The following is a 20816-nucleotide window of genomic DNA, read 5'->3' on the forward strand; positions in this document are numbered from 1 at the left end:
CACTGACTTGTGACACGGTGCATTGTCTTAGTGAAGCAGCAATTTCTTTTACTTCAAATGCGGCCATTTTTCGGCGATTTCGTCCTTCAAAAGGCCCAATAACGCTATGAAATAGTCGATGTTGATGGTCCTTCCTTCTTCAAGGTAATTAATGAAAATTAATCGATGCGCATCCCAAAATACAGACGCCATAACCTTGCTAGCCGACTGCTGTGTTTTCCGACGCTTTGGAGCGGGTTCATCGTGTGCAGTCCACTAAGATGACTGACTCATTTGACTTCGGAGTGAAATGATGAGCCATGTTTCAACCATTGTCACATATCGACGCAAAAACTCGGGTTTATTACGCTTTATCATCTTCAAAGACTGCTCCGAATCATCAACTCGTCGTTGTTTTTGGTCAAAAGTGAGCTCGGGCGACACCCACTCTGCACAGAGCTTTCTCATAACCAAATATTAGCGAGTGATATGATGTATACGTTCAGTATCACGATATCTTTAGAGTGTCTGCTATTTCATTAAATTTCAATTTACGGTCATTCAAAATCATTTTGTGAACTTTTATTAATGTTTTCGTCGGTAACAACCTCTTTTGAGCGTCCATTGCGTTCACTGCCTCTTCATCATCACCGTGCTCATTTCACCACATATGAACTTAGCAAATAAACCAATCGTTGATGGTTGATTTCCCTGGGGCAGTGTCCAGAAACTGTCAAACCATGTTTTTGCTTCAACTGCATTTTGTCCCTTCAAAAAGCAATATTTTATCAACACGCGAAAATCCTTTTTATCCATTTTTTTCACAATAACAATATTTGCTTCACTCAAAATGCTATAATTCGCAAAATAATGATCCGACAGCTATACACGCATCTTTTGAGGGTTAGCCCTAACTAAAAAACATATGGATTTAATTCTAGTGGCGTCATCTATGTGTCAGGACGGGGACTTTTTAATTGACCTGTTAGTATTGGTCATTATAGTGATTTTCCGAAAGGTCTCTTTGTCGTGACAATCGTGTTATAAATAAAATTTATAACAAAGTGGATGTTGGAGTAATTTGTACTAGCTCAATTACATTGTAATTTTTTTCTTAGTTATTTTTATTTTTTGCAAATTAAGGTTACACCCTTTGTAGATAAAATTCTGTGTGTATATGCAATTTTCATTAAATTTAATTCCATCCGGAAATTTGTGTTATATCGACAATAAGGATATTTTAGTATACTTGTTTTGTATTATATCCTATATTTTGTATTGTATTCTATAAGTTTACCATATGTTCCAAGATATATTGAATAGGATTGTTAATAAAGTAATAATAATATATAAATATATGTTATAAATATATATAATAAATATATATTGAATATAATAGATATAGACACATTTATTACAGTGTTATTTTAGAATGTATTATTGAAAACTTTGAAAAACAAGTGTATGTATAAATAAATAGTAAGCAATAATAAGTATTTCAATTGACATAAATAAAATCATTAAATTATATTCCCCAAAAAAATTAAAATAGTACATACCAGCACCATCTATACATTTATTATCCAATTCATATTGATATTAGTTCTGATAACAAATTTTAATAAAGTGATCTATATCGTTGTCAGGTATTGTAACTAAAAAAACACAGTTAAACTCAAAGATAATTTACTATATATATTGCAATAATCTTCCTACTATGAAAAACGTAGTTTCGGAACTCTGTCATCTACAAGATGATTAATAATTATTCCCTAATGAAGTAAGACGTGCAACAATGTCACGTAAATTTACTTAGTATAAGCGTAAATCCCCAAGACCCCTGACATTAGAGATAATGCACATAAAGGATTTTACAGATTAAAACAGTTGCAATACCCATAATATATCACGTATATTATTATCGATATACAGAACAGTAAAATAGTATTAGTGTTCTAGGAAATATTATTAATGTTTTACAAGACAATGTTAGGCAATTAATTTGGAAACAATTAGTGAATTTGTTTTTTGTACGATTAAAAATAACGTTTTTATTGCCTCAATTTATTTCTGTAATGTGTTACATTTTTTAAGCTTATATCAAATTATTTATAGCTGGTGCTTGCATGGTGTAACATGATGACATTCATTACTTTTGTTACTTAATTTGAACAAATCTGCTGCCGAAGGTGACGCTGCTCCATCATATCCTAATTGATAGTAATGGTTCCAACGAATGAGAACTGGTGATTTTGATATCAATGACAAACGGCCCAAATACTTCGAAGACTATGAGTTGTAATGCTTAATGGACGAATCCTAGCTCAAATATTGGAATGATTATCAGATAGTCGAATATCAACAGTATGAACGAATAAATGAATCACGTACAAAGATTATTGCGCGAAAAGCTTTGTGGTCAAAATCCGGAGAACATATAAGCAATTACTACAAATGGTGAGATTAGAGAGCAATTGTTCATGTTCATGGTCATGAACTGGCCAATTCATAAAAACAACCATTTTATTTGAAACATGATCTAAAACCAATTTATTAAACATTTTTAATATTTTTTATTGGTAAATTATTTCCTATTCCATTTATTTTCCTTTTGAATAATTAGTATAGTTCTTAAACTCAACAAACGCTTGAAACTATTGAAAATTGTGTCTAATTCTGGTCTTACACTACAGGTCTTATCAACTTGAACTTTTTTCCTGGTCTTTCCTTCTTGAACTTTCCTAAATCTCTCGAAATTATAGAAAACTTTCTTCAACATAAATTTCAATTAATAAGTGACCGAAAAGAACATTAATCAGTATTTTATTACGGTTTTTGCAATGAATAGGTTTTTATCTACTGTTGGGAACTATCGATTGAAATTGATTATCGACTGTTTAGTAAATGACTACTTTTTACTATTGACTGTTTCAGCCGCTATTTGTGGTTTGACTGATTTTACTATTCTTTACCAGTGATTGCTTCAATCACTACTTTCAGTCCGACTGATTTTGTTACTATTTACTATCGACTGTTTCAGTCGTGTACTTTTAGTTATTATTTTTGGTTCTACTTGTTCCATTCGACTGATTTTTAACATTCTGGCTCTGTAGTCCTAGCCGCGACCTTGACAAAAATGTATCCAATTTATGCTTACATAGATTTATATTTAATTTTTTGGCCACATGATACGCAATGCCTAATAGCGCGATATATTATATGTTTAATTATTGAATTACAATTACAATTAAACAAAAAATTATTTTATTGTTTAGAGCAAACGAATAAGTAACAAAAAGTAACAAGTAACAAAAATAATTATTGTGAAAAATTATTGAATAATAATTTATGATTTTAAGAAGCGTGCACCTACTAAATATTATAAATTTCAATATACTATAAAACCAAAATGAGCAATTATCACACTTAATATTTTGGTTGGGCAGATTTCTATTCGATTTATAATCAATATATTGAAATTTCTGTAGTTTTTTTATTCGGTTTTAGCTAATTCATTTCTACTTTGACGTTTTAAAGTTGTACAAAAAATGTACATCAGCATAGTAAAAAAAATGTATTCAGTTCCATATTTAGGTCAAGACTGATAATTTATTTGATAATATATAACCAAAAAATATGGCAATCCGCCATGATAAATTGAGTACCAATGATATGAAGTATGTTGGTGTTCAGTGGATGATGTGGTAGGGATGTTGATGACGGAAAAAATATCTATATATATATCGTTATATAAAAATACATATCAGTAAGTTACTAACTAAAATGACTAAAAGAAATTCGCTGATCTGGAAAATACAAAAGTTTCTTGAAAAATTATGGTTATTGATAACTTTTCTATATTGGAAAAAGACTTAATATTAGCGACCTACGAATTGAACTCCTATAGTTTCTCTGGAACCACATATTGTTTCCACCCTTGGCTTTAATTAAATATGGAAGCTTTTGTGACGTCGATGACAAGTCCTGGATACCACCCACAAAATATTGAAATATAGAATGAGAACTTAAGTGGGAATACCCATAGCCATGTTTTGCGCGTCTGAATCACTGGAAGGCTGGATGAAAAAATGACAGATTGTTTTTCTTTCTTTTGATTTGAAAACTTAAACCAGTAACTTAACGTAAGATATCTTAGGTTATAATCGTTTTTTTTTGTTACCTGATGTTATATTCTTTTTTTATTTTTGTGTATTATATTTTTGTAGCATTTACGGTAAATATAATTTGTTTAAATGAAAAGTGTTTCAGTAAAATCTACATCGATAATTGAAAGGAAATATATAATTTTTTAAATTTTTTATAATAAAGTCTCCTTTTACCAACGAGGGTTTTTCTGGACTGGACCTACTGTTTAACGTGGGTTCCGAACGACGGTCCTCGGCATTAAGCCTACCGACTGGCGAGTCACCAACTTAGAAATCATCCCAAAAGACATCCGGTCTTACCCAACCTGGTTACTGGCTTGACTGGGATCATTTTCCTTGTCGGATTTTACACTCTTGCCTCAGGACAATCACAAATGTTAAACAATCACAAACATAAATTTACGACCATATCCTAGCACGATTCGAACCCGCGATTATCTCAACAGTAGGATAACCGTCCTGTCGCTTTTACCACTGCGCCAACCAAGCCGGCGAAATTTATAATATGTGTATAATCGCAGATCATTTAACTTAAACTATTGAAAAGGGAAATATAGCTAGAAGTTAAATATTGGAATCAGCAGTTGCTCAGTTCATAATAAAATCTTTAAAAAGAATTATTTAAAAAGAAGTAGAGTAAAATTTTTTTTTCAAAGGAAATAATGAAAAAATATATAAGGTAGTGTTCAGTTACGTACTTGTAAAAATATATAAAAGAAAAGGAGAATTTTAATATAAATTGTAATATGTAATAACTATAATTGATAAGCCTATAATATAAATGATATACTCAGTAAAATCAAATATTGTGTTCATTTTACAATTAGAAAATAACTTACTAGTTGTCAGATTAGATATTGTTTTTAGTAATTTAAAACTTTTTATACATATGTTAATTATTGTCCCTTAAATTAAACTGTGAACTTATGTCATCTAAATTTATGATGTAAATACGTTGCAATGTTGCCACATCAAATTTGACTTTTAGTTTATTTTGGCTCTGACATATAACAATATTCTAATTTATATAAAATAATAAAGCAAAAATAATGTTATCAAATATAAATTATAATTATATTATAGTACATTTATCGCATGTATTATCGAAGGACTTAAACTACAGTTAATTAAACAGCCACAATAGTTTGTAGGTTCGAGTTATTTTGTTATATCTACATTGAACTCTTTTCCACAGCACCTATGAGGGAAGGTTCTAGGCGTAATTTCTAGACTTCAGCATTTTCAATAATATTAATTTCACAAATATTAATCTGTGATTTAAAATGTATCAAAACAAGCAAAGTGCCAAACCAACGGTTGATGTTTTACAACTTCTAATTATCAATAGTTTTCTAAAAAAAATTACATTTAACAGCAGCAAATTGAAAAAAATTGAGCGAATTTTATAGGCCAATTCGGGATCAGTATAATAACTAAATAAAAATAAACAAAAACCTTATATAACCTACCTACTACACGTATTTTATATTCTACTATATACACACAATTTAGCTTAATACCTACCTAAACCTATTTATCCATTTACAATAATATTTTAACTAGTACCAACTGATCTGTTTGAAGTCGGTACGAGCAACAAATTAGATTTGTTTTATTTGTAATTTAATTTTGTGTATATGACACATTATATTTTATTATTTTTGTATTGTGTGGGCTCGGCACCAACTTCAAAAGCGCAATTAACGGAGAAATCGGTGAAGATACATAAAAAGCTATATAGTCGAATATAGAACCTTCTCCTTATTTTAAGTTGTTAAAAAATAGTGTCTGATTTTAAAACGTTAACAAAAAGTTCCAGTCTGGTATAGGCAATATATTCAACATCGTGATGACGTAAGTTCACTGTTATTTTTATTAGACTATAGTATTTAAATATTTATTAAAATTTTATTTTTATTTCCGTCCTATAATATAAATAATTTTTAATCTTATTTTTAAATTTCCTCCTGTAGGAAATAAACCCCTATAAACTCTAGCGTGGTCTAGGGTGGTTTAGATGAACAAAACTTGGCTACTACTGTATACATGAGATATTCTAATTCTAAATCTAAATCTGTGGTACCACCTTGTACATTTCATATCTTTCCTACAGTAATAATAGTTCTCTTAATTTACGAGTTTATTATATTATTCATTATCTTAATATCATATACGTCATTGCCCTCTGTGGCGACTGCCACGACCCTTTAGGCCACCAGGAATTCATCAACAACAACTACAAAGGTTGGCAACGCCGGTGGATTGATACCATGCATTTCCAAGCTATAAAAGACCATCACGACGACGTCTCGTTCTCTTTTCTTTTCTCCATCCCTTTGTAATAGTACCACTTCCACAGCGCTACCGTACTTCCTCTACCTAACCTAATATCCTTTCAATTCTCCCGTCGACCACATGTATCATTTAACATTGAAATAAACAGTATTTCTTCAAGCAGTGTTTTCAGTTCTCGTGCAAATTCCTTCCAAAAATAGTAGTGAGTGTTCTGACAAAATAATTGCAGCGGCAGCCACACGTTTCGACCGACTGACCGACCCGACGAACATTCCTACACCCTCCTTTATTTAGTTTATTATTAAAAGTTTTTATTTATTATTTTATTATTCTCGTTTATTATTTAAAGAAATATTTTAATATACGTGTTAAAAGCGCTTCAGTATTTTTTTCTATTTTATATCTTGAAGTCTCCTTTTTACCAACGTGGATTTATTTGGTCTGGACCTACTGTTTAACGTGGACTCTGAACTGCGGTCCTCGGCATTAAGCTTACAGACTGGCGAGTGACCAATTTAGAAATCATCCAGAACATCCGGCCTTACCCATTCTGGTTGTTACTGGAGTGACTGGGATCATTTTCCTTGTCAGATTTTGCACTCTTGCCTAGGACAATCACAAATATTAAACAATCACAAACATAAATTTACCGTCATGCCCCAGAAGGATTCGAACCGGCGACTATCGCAACAATAGGTGGACCGTCTTGTCGTTTTCACCACTGCGCCAACCAAGACGGCTTTTTCCTATTCTTAATTTCTAACAATAGATATATTTTATCGATTTTATGACGAAACTGTGCGAACTTGGGACGATCTCTGGGTTTGTTTATCGTTTCGTATGCATTCGCACAGGAATAAACATCACCTTAGAGTTCAGAATAACACGCAAAACAAATAGTTTAGATGTTTTGATGCCTAACTGTCATTGTTTACCAACTGCATATGATGCCATATCATACCGAGAAGTGTTTTGGAGCGAATTTATATTACAGACTTAATAATAATTAAATAATTTATTTATATATTCTTAAAATAAGAAAAAGTTAATTTTTTCTTAAAACCTTTATTCTCTCAAAATAGAGTGATTTTGGAAATAGTAAACATGTTGGAAAATTGCAGAATGGTTTTTCAGAATTAGTCATCAGTCCAATTTATTACGAAGGCATGTTGGTTAGTGACATGACTGAGATGGTGGTTCGTGTTAAATTTTACACTTTTGCCTATACACAATCAAAACCAATCACAAATTTAAATTTTTCTGAATAAAGCTTTAAAATTTTATTTTGTTATTTCATCTGAGAAATTAAAGCGAAGCACCATAACTGCTCGTCAACAGTAGACTTAACATACTGCGCGAAGACCAAATCTTTGAATCAAAAAACCTTTGAACTAATATAATAATTTGTGTAAACTGTTTGTATCAGAGGGACTACATTCTTCAATTGTTATTTAAGTTCTTAGATCTGGTCTTTAAAAACAGTATGATAAAAATTACTAGATAGTTGTGAATAATATCTAGTTATCATATATGTATCATGTGCTTTTAAATAAAAAAATATATATTTATGCCTACATCTTCTAATAAGTCAATTCGTTAACAAATCTGTTTTAGTTCTTTATTTTACACCAGTGAGTTTATTTAAATATTTTAGACTTCTCATAAGCAAATAGGGCTTGTTTGGATTAGGCTTTCAGCTTAACGTAGCGCTTCAGGATATACTACTGACTGGCTGGTAATCGACTAACTTAGAGATCATTCCAGAAGGTAATCAATTTTATGTTGGAATTCACAATCTTACCTGTCACAATGAACGGTCACAATTACTATCAGAAATATGAGGCACATTCATCACTAGAATGAGCTTCTTGCCCATTGATTACAGAAGTTACTAACTTAACAGTTAAAACATCAATTTTTTTATAAATATTTGAGAACTTTAACAATCTGCTCGTAGGCAATAAGTATTTTTTTATGATTTCCGTTATACCATATACTGACATGCAGTAGATCCCTTCAGTAAGAGATCTGCTGTAGAAACTTATAATATAATTCTTATTCTAAAGACTATTCTAACTTAGATTAATATAGAGATTATTATATCTTATACATTATATATTACTCTATTTGTCTATTAATCAGTTCATACGGTAGTATGCGTTTGAGCTTACGCACTTCATTATCATCACTCACATTTAACTGTTTGGCGAGTGCATTGGAATTTACTGACAGTCTTTCAGAATACTTTACCTAACACTTTGAATCACACTCGATAAGTGTTCACGGAGGATATCACGCCGAATTAGTTTAATGGAGACGGAATATGGGGTATCGACGATTGCTCGCAACACTTTGTGGTGGAACCTCTGAGGGATAGCTATGTTAGATTTGCTAGTAGTACCCCACAGTTTAAATAATATAGATTTACGCTCAATCAGCCAATATATTTGGTTTAGTTTAAGTCCAAGGTTTTTGTGTTTTGTCACTATATGTTTTTTCCGTGGCGTCGATCAAAATGTATTCCCAGATATTTAAAATTGTCTGCTTGCGTGAGTTAGTAGTTATATAAGTCCTTCTACAAAGGGTGAATGTCACATGGGTAGATTTTGTCTCATTTGTTTTGATACGCCATGTTTTCAACTAAAATTCGATTTTATTTAGATGAAGTTGGAGGTTTCTTGTGGCTGATATTGGATCATCGTGTGATGATAAGACCGCTGTATCGTCAGCATATGTTGCAACAGTAGTGTTTCTTGAGTTTGGTTGGACAGCTGTATACAATAGATATAACAATGGACCAAAGACACTGCCCTGCGGAACATCTGAATATATTGGATGTAGAATAGTGCATTCATTATTCTGTTTTACAATAAAATGCTTACCTGTGAGGTATGATTTCAGGAGTTAAATTGTTTGATGGTTTAAAATAGCGTTGGGAACTATCGACTGAAAACAGTCGAAATAGTCGATAGTCCCTAAACAGTCGAAACAGACGATAGTCAAAAAAATAGCGACTGATATATAGTAATACTATTTTCAGTCAAGTGCACGGTTCAACTGTTTTTTTTTCCATTCGTGATGTCAGACGAAGATGTACGAAATCTTGTCTGTATAAAATGTGAGATAGGAAAGGAATATATATATTCATTCACGTGATAACTTTAAGAAGAAAAGGAAAACAAAATTACTAATTTCGTAATTTCTATTATCATGTAATAAGTAAAGTTAATTTAAAAGAACTAGGATTACTTTTATACTGAATGTTCTGTGGATGTGTAAAAAGCAATGAAATAATAACACCACAAATGTTTTATCGTGTTTATTATATGTTTATTATATTTATTATATTAAATATGTGTTAAACACATATTTATAAAGCTTTTCTCCTTTTGAATGAGCGTGAAAAATAAATAAAACATTTAAAATTAATGCGTAATCATTTAATTATGTTTCTTTCAGTTACATTACTAGCAAGTTACATTAGATGTTAAATGACTTTGATTACAATTACAATAGTTGTTTGTCAAACAAGAATTCACCAAGTACGCCATGCTTGTCCATCATTTTATCCAGGGTGGAAGATTTTCCAGCTAGGTCTCTCTGTCCTTTGTATTGTTCGGTGAGGAAGTCAGATGCCAAATAATCAACCAACTAAACAAAAAATAATGATTTAGTTATTATTAATAATAATACGTGAAAGAATAGTATATTACGACGAAATTTTGTTTTAAAGAAAACAATGAAGAGCAAAAGATGCCGCGTTTAATTGATGTTATTAATTATAATTTGCCGATATTATTTAGAAAAATTATTGATAGTGTGAGTATATTATAGAAGCACTTTAATATCAAGACAGTCCAATATATAGACTAACATTCCACTTTTAAAAAGTTGTTAAAGACACATCCTTTAAGATCATAGTGGCCTTGATTTTCAAAGAGTAAAGTTCGCGAGAATCAGGAAAATGTTTTCACGACCCACTTGATTATTTGTAGACAAATAATAAACATCTCATCTTTTTCTTTTACAAAAAATATTTTTGTGGCCGGAAAATATTGATATATAAGACTTACGTGATAGTCATTGAAAGCGGGATCTTCCTCGCAGGTTTTAATGATGCTTCTAATTTTCTTGGTAACGGATGCTTCCAGTTTTAATGCATCTCTAAGAGCTTCAACTCCGGAGGCCCAAGAAACTTTTTTGGGAACGAGCTGAAATCGCAAATTTAATAAGCATATTAATGCTCAGGTAGTGATAATTACTCACGTTTCTTTTAATTAAATTGCTGACGTCAGATGTTAGTTCTCCTCTCATCAAAAGGTAGCTGATAAACTCGATAGCGTGGTTTCTTTCCTCAGTGGCTGCATCGAAGAACAATTTGGCAAAACCTGGTCTGTTAACTGAATCCCTTGCAAAATGGGCACCCATCGCCATGTATTGCATGGAGGCTTTCAGTTCCTCTGTTACTTGATCGCGAACTTTTTTAACACAGGATTTTCCCATGTCAATCCATTCTTTAGGAACATTTGGTTGTTTGTGCTCACCTATAATTACCATCAGTGGATAAATATTATTATTCAGTTTTTTTGAAACACGAATTCTTTTGAAACAAAAACTTTAAAGCTTAGAAAAGTCATATTCTTCTGTTACTTGAATATATCAGTAAGTGGATCAAAAATAGATACTATATTTGGTAAACCTTATAAATAACATGATAATGAAGTACTCCAAAAATGGAAACTTAAATAAAAATATGTGATAATATTACCAAACAAATACTTCAAATTTATTGAATATCATTTTTATATAGATAATTTTGCAGACGTCAAAGTGATAGATACAAATATTATCAATACTTGAGCTTTTAAGAATGTATATTAACTTTGACAAATAATTAATTAATAAGATTTGACATATAGCAACATTTCCTATTTTAGAATTTTTTAAAAATATATTAGAAAAAATAAATATAATCAATAAATTTATCATTAAATAATTTATCTACTTGTAATTTGACACAAAATTACATTTATATTTAGTTATATCACATAAACTATAAACATATATTACGATTATGAAGTAATAAGACAAAAGATTTTCTATATTAGAATTTTTCAACAAAATATTAGGAAAAAATAAATATAATTTATAAATTTAACATTAAATAATTTATTTATTGTAATTTTGAAGAAATTTACATTTATATTTAGTTATAATCACATAAACCATAAACATATATTACGATTATGAAGTTATATGACAAAAGTTATACATACATTGTAACTCGGCAGATGCCAAAGCGATGCAAGAAATTGCCAAAACAGCGAAGAATTTCATCTTGTCTGATGATGGTAAATATGTAAACAATAAGATGACCGTAGATATCTTTGAAAATTAAAGTCTGCCTTTACACACACTGGCGCAGAAGGTCGACTATAGAATACGACTGTATGGAGGATAAATTCGACCCGCTACTTATTTATTTTTTCAGATTGATAATTTTGCGCACCTTATAGTGCTGTGCGCAAATCATAACAGATGAAGTTATAGGAATTACTAATCATTGATGGTTTTTAGGTTAGTTGTTTCAGTTTGTTGACAAATTTTCGATGCAAACGTCCGCGTGTGCAAACGTCGGTGTTGCCATATGTTGTTATTTATCTTTATTTTATTTAATTAATCTAATATTTAAAATATTATTTATACATATTATAATTTTATAAACATTAGTTAATGTTAATGTTTTATTATTAATGCTTAAAAATATATTTATTATAAGCAATATAATTACTATATTTAACAGTATAACAATGCCCGCGTAGTAAATTTATTCTAGTATCGTAATAAAGTACACATATTTATCATAATAAGGAATTCAATGTTTGTTTACTCAACATGTTTCGGTTCAAATAAGAGATCAGATTCCAGCTGACTTTATTCTATTTTAATACAAAAGAATCCCGATGTAAATATAATTGTAACTGTGTATTGTTGAGACATATTATAGTTAATCTATAAAGACAAGATAGTTGATTTGCTGGGGTTAGTTGCAACGAATATATTAGGTGTTAGAATTAGTTAAAAAATTATCTCAAGCTATACTTCTTACATATTTATAACAAGAAACAAAATTTTTAGATACAATCAATTAATCTAATTAATTTAAATTTAGAGAATAAACTTTTCTAATTTAGTTTATCCAAAATTTTTTTTCTTCTTTTAATATGTATGGAGAGATTTTTTGTAGGTTCAAGAGCTCATCATTTGTAATCGGCACTGATTCTGAGTTATAATTTCATTTGCTTTCAGCAGTTTACAGTAAAATATCTTAATGATCGACCTGTAACTGTAGTTTTTTATATATATACCTTAAATCATCCTTTTACCAACTATGGATTTATATGAACTGGACATAACACATAGTTTAACGTGGGTTTCGAACCACGGTCATCGGCATTAAGCCTACCGACTGACGAGTGACCAACTTGGAACTCATCCCAGAAGACATCCGGTCTACCCAGCTTGGTTACTGGCGTGACTGGGATTATTTTCCTTGTCGGATTTTGCACTCTTTCCTGGGAGAATCACAAATATTAAACAATTTCGAACATACATTTACGACCGTGCCCCAACAGGATTCGAACCCGCGACTATCGCAACAGTAGGTGGGCCGTCCTGTCGCCTTTACCACTGCGCCAACCAATCCGCCCGTAACTGTTGTTGATGGGTTTCCAGGTCTAACCTACTAGTTTCTGCGATTTGGATAGTTGTAAGAAAACCATTTTCCATCAACGATCATAACATGACACCAAAAAATCTTAATTTTTTTATTTTACACTGTGACAATTATTATTGAGCATATTTTAGCTGTTGTATTATATTTTGGCCTTGAGATGTCACAAAGTCACTTTATTGAATATCGGTTTGTGAGCAATAGTGATCTAACGACGGAGAGTGTTCATCAAAAGGCTTCCAAAACTCTAGGAGAGTCAATGGTGCCTTTATTTTAATTAAATAGGAAAAACTTTTTTTTTTCTAAAATAGCGTGCTGTTGATTCCAACTACTTCAATCAGACATAATATTTTCAGCAAGCATGAGCTTTAAATATAAATTATAAAATAAATTAAATCTAATTAAAAATCTTATTATAACAAAACCGCTTAATTCATTCTCTTTGGTATATAACGATTAATTGAATTTCGGGATGCTTGCTGAATGTTACTAAATAGCATTGACAAAAACCTAACCATGAAACCAAACAGATTCATTTATTTAAATAAAATATATCTCACTGAATAAAAAAAACGCTTTCAACCTCCAGAAATATCTTAAATATTTTATAAAAATTCGCGGCCTACCATAGTAAAACAAATTTTTTTTTAATCAACATAATTCCCTTCAAGGGTGATACATTGATTACAGCGACACTCCAACTTCTTGATACCATTTTTGCAGTACGATTTGTTCTTTACCTCAAAGTAGGCCTCAGTTTTGGCGATCACCTCTTCATTCGACGAAAATTTCTTACCAGCGAGCATTCTTTTGAGATCTGAGAACAAGAAATAGTCGTTGGGGCCATATCTGGAGAATACGGTAGATGAGGAAGAAATTGGAAGCCCAATTCATGGACTTTTGCCATAGTTTCCATTGACTTGTTACACGGCGCATTGTTTTGGTGAAGCAGCACTTTCTTTTTCTTCAAATGCGGCTGTTTTTCGCCGATTTCGTCATTCAAACTGTTCAATAACAGTATGTAATAGTCGCTGTTGATGGTCCTTACTTCTTCAAGGTTGTCAATGAAAATTATTCCATGCGCATCCCAAAATACAGACGCCATAACCTTGCCAGCCGACTGTTGCGTTTTCCGGATGACTGTCGATTGGACTTCGGAGTGAAATGGTGGAGCCATGTTTCATTCATTGTCACATATCGACGCATTTTCGGGTTTATTACGCTTCATCATCTTCAGACACTGCTCCGAATAATCAATTCGTCGTTGTTTTTGGCCAAAAGTGAGCTCGCGCGGCACCCACTTTGCACAGAACTTTCTCATACCGAAATATTCGTGAATGATCTTATGTACACATTCAGTTGATATCTTTATAGTGTCATTCAAAATCATTTTGTGAATTTTTTAAATGTTTTCGTCGGTAACAACCTCTTTTGGGCGTCCACTGCATTCACCATCTTCGGTGCTCATTTAACCACGTCTAAACTTAGCATACCAATCCTTGATGGTTAATTTTTCTGGGGTAGTGTCCGGAAAGTCGGTATCAAGCTAAGTTTTAGATTCAACTGTATTTTTTCCCTTCAAAAAGCAATATTTTATCAGCACGCGAAATCCCTTTCTATCCATTTTTTCACTATAACAAAAGTTAATTAGTATAATAGCTATACTTACATGTTACATCCAGAAACAAATAATTTTAGATACTATCAATTAAACTATTTAGTCCAAATTTGAAGAATAAAACTTCCCATTCGTGTAAATCGAAACAGTTTTTTCTTCTTTTGATATATTCCATTCCAGGTTCAAGGGCTCATCATTTGTAATCGGCACTGATTCTCAGTTCGTATTTCACCAACGATCATAATACGACACCAAACAATCTTTGTTTTTTATTTTATGTCAATTATAATTGAGTACATTTTTGGCTTTCGTATGATATTTTGGTGTTGATATGTGAAATAGCTTTATTGCATTTCAGATTTTCAGTACCCTTTTAATTTTTGAGTAGTTGAAGTAAATGCTCATAGATTTTTAATAACGGAGAGTGTTCATCAAAAGTTCTCCAAAACTCTAGGAGAGTCAGTGGTGCTTTTATTTTAATTAAATTGGAAAAACCAAATATTTTTTCAAAATGCGGTCGTGTTGTTTTCTATTTTGACTTCAATAAGAAATAATTTTTTCAGAATTAGAAAAAAACAGATGTTATTGAAAAAGCCTACGAAAGTCTAAAAGTATGCTCAGCTATATTCTTAGATGTAGCACAAGCCTTCGACAAGGTTTGGCATGAAGGCCTTGTTCATAAACAAAAAATGCTACCAAAATAACACACCGAACTATTAAAATCATACGTTACAACCAGAATGTTTAGAGTCAAGCAAGAAGAAGCTTACTCTACAATAAAAGAAGCTAAAGCAGGTGTACCACAAGGAAGTGTACTGGGACCAATGCTTTATCTATTTTACACTTATTATATACCACAAATAGAAAATATCACGATGGCTACATTTGCTGATGATACTGCGATTATAGCTGTCGGGGACAATAGTGAAGAAGCCTCACGAAAATTACAACAGGCAAGTGAAAATATAAATAATTGGACACAAGCTTGGAAAATAAGAATTAATGAAAGTAAATCTGTACATGTGCAGTTCACCTATAAACAGACCGTACAAGCACCATTAACCTTAAATAACACTATCATTCCATATAACAACAGCGCTAAATATCTCGGAATGAATCTCGATGCAAAACTTCGCTGGAAAGAACATATAAAGAAGAAAAGAAAAGGACTAGAATTGAAATATAGGAAAATGTACCGGCTAATTGGAAGAAAATCACAATTATCACGTCAAAAATCACATATTAAATCGCTATTTTATAAGCAAATATTGAAACCTATATGGACATACGGAGTTCAATTATGGGGATGTTCTGCAAAGAGTAACTTTAATAAAATACAAATTTTTTAGAACAAGGTCCTGAGTGGTATTGGGATGCACTTAAGTACTATAGGACTGATTACTTACATCGAGACCTTCAGATACCCACAGTCAGTCAAGAAATCAAGAGAATCGCAAGGGGGCATGAGGAAGGACTCCATTCTCATACTAATATTGAAATATTGCAACTTTTGTATACCACCAGAACAAGACACAGACTCAAAAGAATCAAACCATCTGATCTTGTGTAGTGTTGTGTAGTGAGGTGCATATATTAAAAAATTCATTTATTGTATAAACATTATTTCACCAGAGACTGAGTTAGGGCCGATGGGTCCTCCTAGTTATATATCTAGATTTAAGTTAGCATAAAGACAAATTGTAGGTTAGATGGAAACGACTAGTAACAATATAATAATTAAATAATTAAAAATATATATAATGAATATTGGTAATTAAATTAGTTTGTTGACAAATCAAGCTTGGAATCTTAAGTTTGCACACAATAATATATTGCACATGATGATGATATGTCCAACATGGCAACGTTGCAGATCTTCCAAATAGTAAACGGAAAAAGTGAAGATACGTTTGCGTGTGCAAATTCGCCCGAATGAAAATTCAACAACCGACATCGTGTGATAATATTTCCAATAAAAAAGGCCTCCTCAGTTGGGAGAGTCATTCTTGATTACGCTGGCGAGATACCAGGTATGACAAGCACTTTTTTGTTATAGAAATACTTAATAATTTTTGCATTAGTATATAATTAATATTTAATATATTAATTGGTTATTGGTATGAGTCTTGTATTCACACAAAGTCGCATTTTGATTAAATTGAGATAATTTTTTTTTATTATTTAATTTTTTTTGCTTAGATGTAGCAAATAATTATTAATTTATGTTATAATATTTAAACGGTTTTATTAACATTATTTTTAATTATTTTTCAGGGATCATGAAGACTTTCATTGTTTTATCTGCTCTTTTCGCGATTGGCCTTTGTGCCGACGAAGTTTGCTACAAAGACACACAACGAGCCTGCAGCTCGACATCTAGTAAATTAGGTAAGATTAGTTATTTATTTCAACTTACTTGTAAATTTAAAATAATTTTTATATGCAAAATATTGAGTATATTTTTTGTAAATGCCTTTAATATTTTGCTTCCTTTGTTTTCAGTTCCTGGAACACCCAACTGTAACGCCAAATATGGAGCAATCGATTTTATGCAGACAGAACTACAACAGTACGCCAACCAATTACTCTACCGCTCCTTTGACTTTTTGCTGATGTCTACTTATTTCGGTAATTACGTCAAAAACCGGCCAGGATTCGAGAAGCTCTACAGAACATATTCCGATAACCTTTGGAATGATGGTATTGAGTTAATTAAATACCTCGATGTCCGTGGAGGTTCCATGGATTTCGGAAATATTCCTAGAAGTGTATTGGGAGAAACTGCTGGAGGCGCCGAAGCTAAACCTGCACCACAACCTAACTGGGAACTTAATGAATATTTGTCGTTGTCTAAGGCTTTGGACTTGGAAAAGGAATTAGCTGGGGAAGTATTCAAAATCCATTTGGACGCAGATGATCATACACCCGGACATTATGATGCTGAACTAACCCACCACCTAGAGGAGGTATTCGTCTCAAAACACAGAGATATCGTCAGAAACCTTGCTGGCTACACCAAAGATTTAGGTGAAATGTTGGATACCGCCGATTCATCCCTTGCTGTTTATCTTTTCGATGAACTGCTACAATCAGGAAAATACTAAATAATTATAAATATCTTAAGCATTATGTAGTCAGTTTGTTTCCAAAATGTATCTTAAAATAAATCATTACGTAGCATAAACCTAGGTAATTATTATTTGGTATGCAATTATTTACTCTTAAACCTTTATAAACGTTCAGTTATTACGAAAACCACTTTTAATATTGAGTAAATTTTTAATCATGAAATAAATTGGAGGCTAAATTGGTATAACATTATAAAAATTGGTATAAATAATGATTACTTTTTAAAAAATATTCTATAATTAAACTAATGTTTATACTATTTCTGCAGAAAATTGTGTACTAAATGTGAGATGGGCGTTGACGCACTAAAATCCTTTATATCGCATCGTAATTTTGAATTTCAAAGGTTCTAGTGTGGTCCTTATATTTATAAGGACCATATTAGATAAAATGTCACACAACAATATGACGTTTGCCTCCCAAGCTTGTTGAAAAAATATCGACATATCTATAAAATCGTTCAAAAGATATCTATAAATCATATTTAACGAACGTTTATCTAATTACGAAAAGCATCTTTAATATTGAGCAATTTTTAAATAATAATTAAAGGCTACATGTATATTTCTCATCGCTAGCTAGTACTTTTCCTATCTTTCTGTAATTAGAAATGGCGATTGATTAAAAAAAATAATCTATCATTTTCTAATGTTTTTAATGTATCTCAATATTTTGTGCAGAGAATGAGTGGGCATTCAAATAAATTATATTGCGCCTTAATTTTGAACTTTAAAGCTAAAACTTAAAGTGACGTTTGGTCGCTTATCAACGCAGATAACATTATTTTCGCTTCCTATGCTTTTTGAAAAAACATCGATTTATTTATAAAACCGATTAAAATATCTATATATATTCTGAAATATTAGAAAGGTATCAAAAAGGATATATTTTCAAGAAACTGATTTATTTTCACTGCCAAAGACGATTGTTTTGGTAGTGTAGGGATAGGAAGTTTAGAATATACTTTAACGATGTATTATATCCCTATAGGATTAATTACATAATACTGACGTATTTTTTCCGATTGGTATTTAATTTATCATGACGGATTGCTATGTTTTCTGATTATATTCTATAAAATAAAATGTACACCAACTTAAACATGAAAATAAATACGTTTTTATAAACCCATTAACCGAGTTCATTGGCTAAATTCCCTTCTTCGGGAAAGAAGGAGATTCTATGTTCGGGCTGATTTTCAAAATTCTTTTTTTATTCAAAAGAGTGCACCACCTCGGGGTCCGTTTGGAACCATATCAAGATTTCATGGCGGAAAGAGCGGAAAACAGATATTTATGTATAATGTTACTGTTGAGCTGATGTGGCAGAAAATCGGAAGTCGTTCAGTGCAAAAGCCATTCGGTTTGCTCTTTAAGCACTAACTATAGCATATAAGATCTCGTAGGAATATTGTATATAGCTGGTTCTATGGTGTAATGGTTAAAGCGTTAGGCTAAGTAGCGGGCTAAATAACTGCGTAATTTATAGTAAAAAAAACAAAAATAATAATATAATTTTGTGACATATGTAAAAAATTAAATTAACAATAAAATAAAGCTAAGTTAATATAACTGTTTGGGTTCGGCACCGACTTCAAAGTTGTCGGTAGTAGTTAAAATAATATTGTAAATAGATAAATAGGTTTAGGTAAGTATTGAGCTAAACTGTGTATATATAGTAAAATATAAAATACGTATAGCAGATAGGTTAAATAATATTTTTGTTTATTTTATTTAGTTATTACAACGATTATTAGGCATATATGTTATTTTAAAATCTTTTTTTTTTGTATTAAAATTCTAGGTATGATTATATTTAAATTTATAGTGGGGTCCTTATTTATTTTTTGAAGTCAGTTAAATTTTTTTGTTAAAAATAATTTTGTGCTAATTGATTACTGTAATTATCAAAATTGAATACTATGTTTATGAATATTTCTTTATGAGGTCCTAAAAATTATTATTTATTAGTATGTTTATAAAAAAATTCTGATTGTACGAAGAAAGCTTTTGAAAATACATTTCAGAATATTTGCTTGCAAGGAAAAGGGAGTTTTCTGTCGCACATTGTAAATACCAATTAAATGTGGATCTGCTACAATAATATCAGGCGCACAATCCACATCGACATAGAAGCGGAAGCTTCATAAAGTTATTCTCTGCATATGGTGGGATCAGCAAGGTATAGTGCACTAAAATCTGCTAAAACAGATGTTGTAGATATCTAGTAACATAAATTGAATGACATATTATTGGGAAAAAGACCATGTTACATGACCTCATTAACAAGTAGCTAATAATTTGTTCGGCTACATATTGCTAGAGTTGTGAAAGATCAGTATATCATCAGTATATCAATATACACTATATCCACCATAAGTAGCTCCTTTGGATTGTTAAGCATTTAAATATTGTATATCAGCACTATTACTAGCTGTCGCCAATAAAATTTTTGAAAACTAATTTTATTTAGCCTTACTTAACGTTATTACTTATGCCTTAACGTAAATTACGTTTCAAATACTATCGCTATTAGTCCTAAGATAACAATATCTTAATAACAAGTGTAATGACTATTGAAAAATTTATATCAAGTACACTATATTTGTTTAGCACTATATTTGTATACCCGAAATATGAGTTTAAAGTTAACATTGTAAGAACATTTGGTAAACATGTTAAATAAAAATCATATGTTAATGCTTATTTATTTATTTTTTGTTTCAACGGAGAATGTTAATGATGTGATATTACAATTTGATTTAGCCCATGTTCTGATTTAATTATAGTAATTATTTATCAAACAAAAATTCACCAAGTATTCCATGTTTGTCCATCATCTTGTCCAACGTGGAAGCTTTATCTGTAATATCTCGTTGTCGTTTGTATTGTTCAGT

At 31.1% G+C, this 20816-nt stretch overlaps 2 protein-coding genes across 2 annotated transcripts; one reads left to right on the top strand and one right to left on the bottom strand.

Moving 5' to 3' along the window:
• Nucleotides 1-9867: 9867 nt before the first annotated feature.
• Nucleotides 9868-11998, bottom strand: LOC143192647 (ferritin heavy chain). The gene is made up of 4 exons (XM_076398123.1): nucleotides 11717-11998; nucleotides 10707-10984; nucleotides 10514-10651; nucleotides 9868-10091 (listed from the first exon to the last, which is right to left on the bottom strand). Exons 1-4 carry the CDS (start codon nucleotides 11775-11777, stop codon nucleotides 9948-9950), a joined length of 621 nt encoding a protein of 206 aa, XP_076254238.1. The 5' UTR covers nucleotides 11778-11998; the 3' UTR covers nucleotides 9868-9947.
• A 4683-nt stretch (nucleotides 11999-16681) lies between these two features.
• On the top strand, nucleotides 16682-17975 carry LOC143192644 (ferritin light chain). The gene is made up of 3 exons (XM_076398117.1): nucleotides 16682-16821; nucleotides 17066-17179; nucleotides 17294-17975. The coding sequence occupies exons 2-3, from the start codon at nucleotides 17071-17073 to the stop codon at nucleotides 17893-17895; spliced, it is 711 nt and encodes a 236-aa protein (XP_076254232.1). The 5' UTR covers nucleotides 16682-16821; nucleotides 17066-17070; the 3' UTR covers nucleotides 17896-17975.
• Nucleotides 17976-20816: the final 2841 nt, after the last annotated feature.

This window comes from Rhynchophorus ferrugineus, unplaced genomic scaffold, assembly GCF_030347505.1.
Source record: "Rhynchophorus ferrugineus isolate W39M unplaced genomic scaffold, kcgeb_rfMv2 rfM3, whole genome shotgun sequence".
NCBI classification, from domain to species: Eukaryota; Metazoa; Arthropoda; class Insecta; order Coleoptera; family Curculionidae; genus Rhynchophorus; species Rhynchophorus ferrugineus.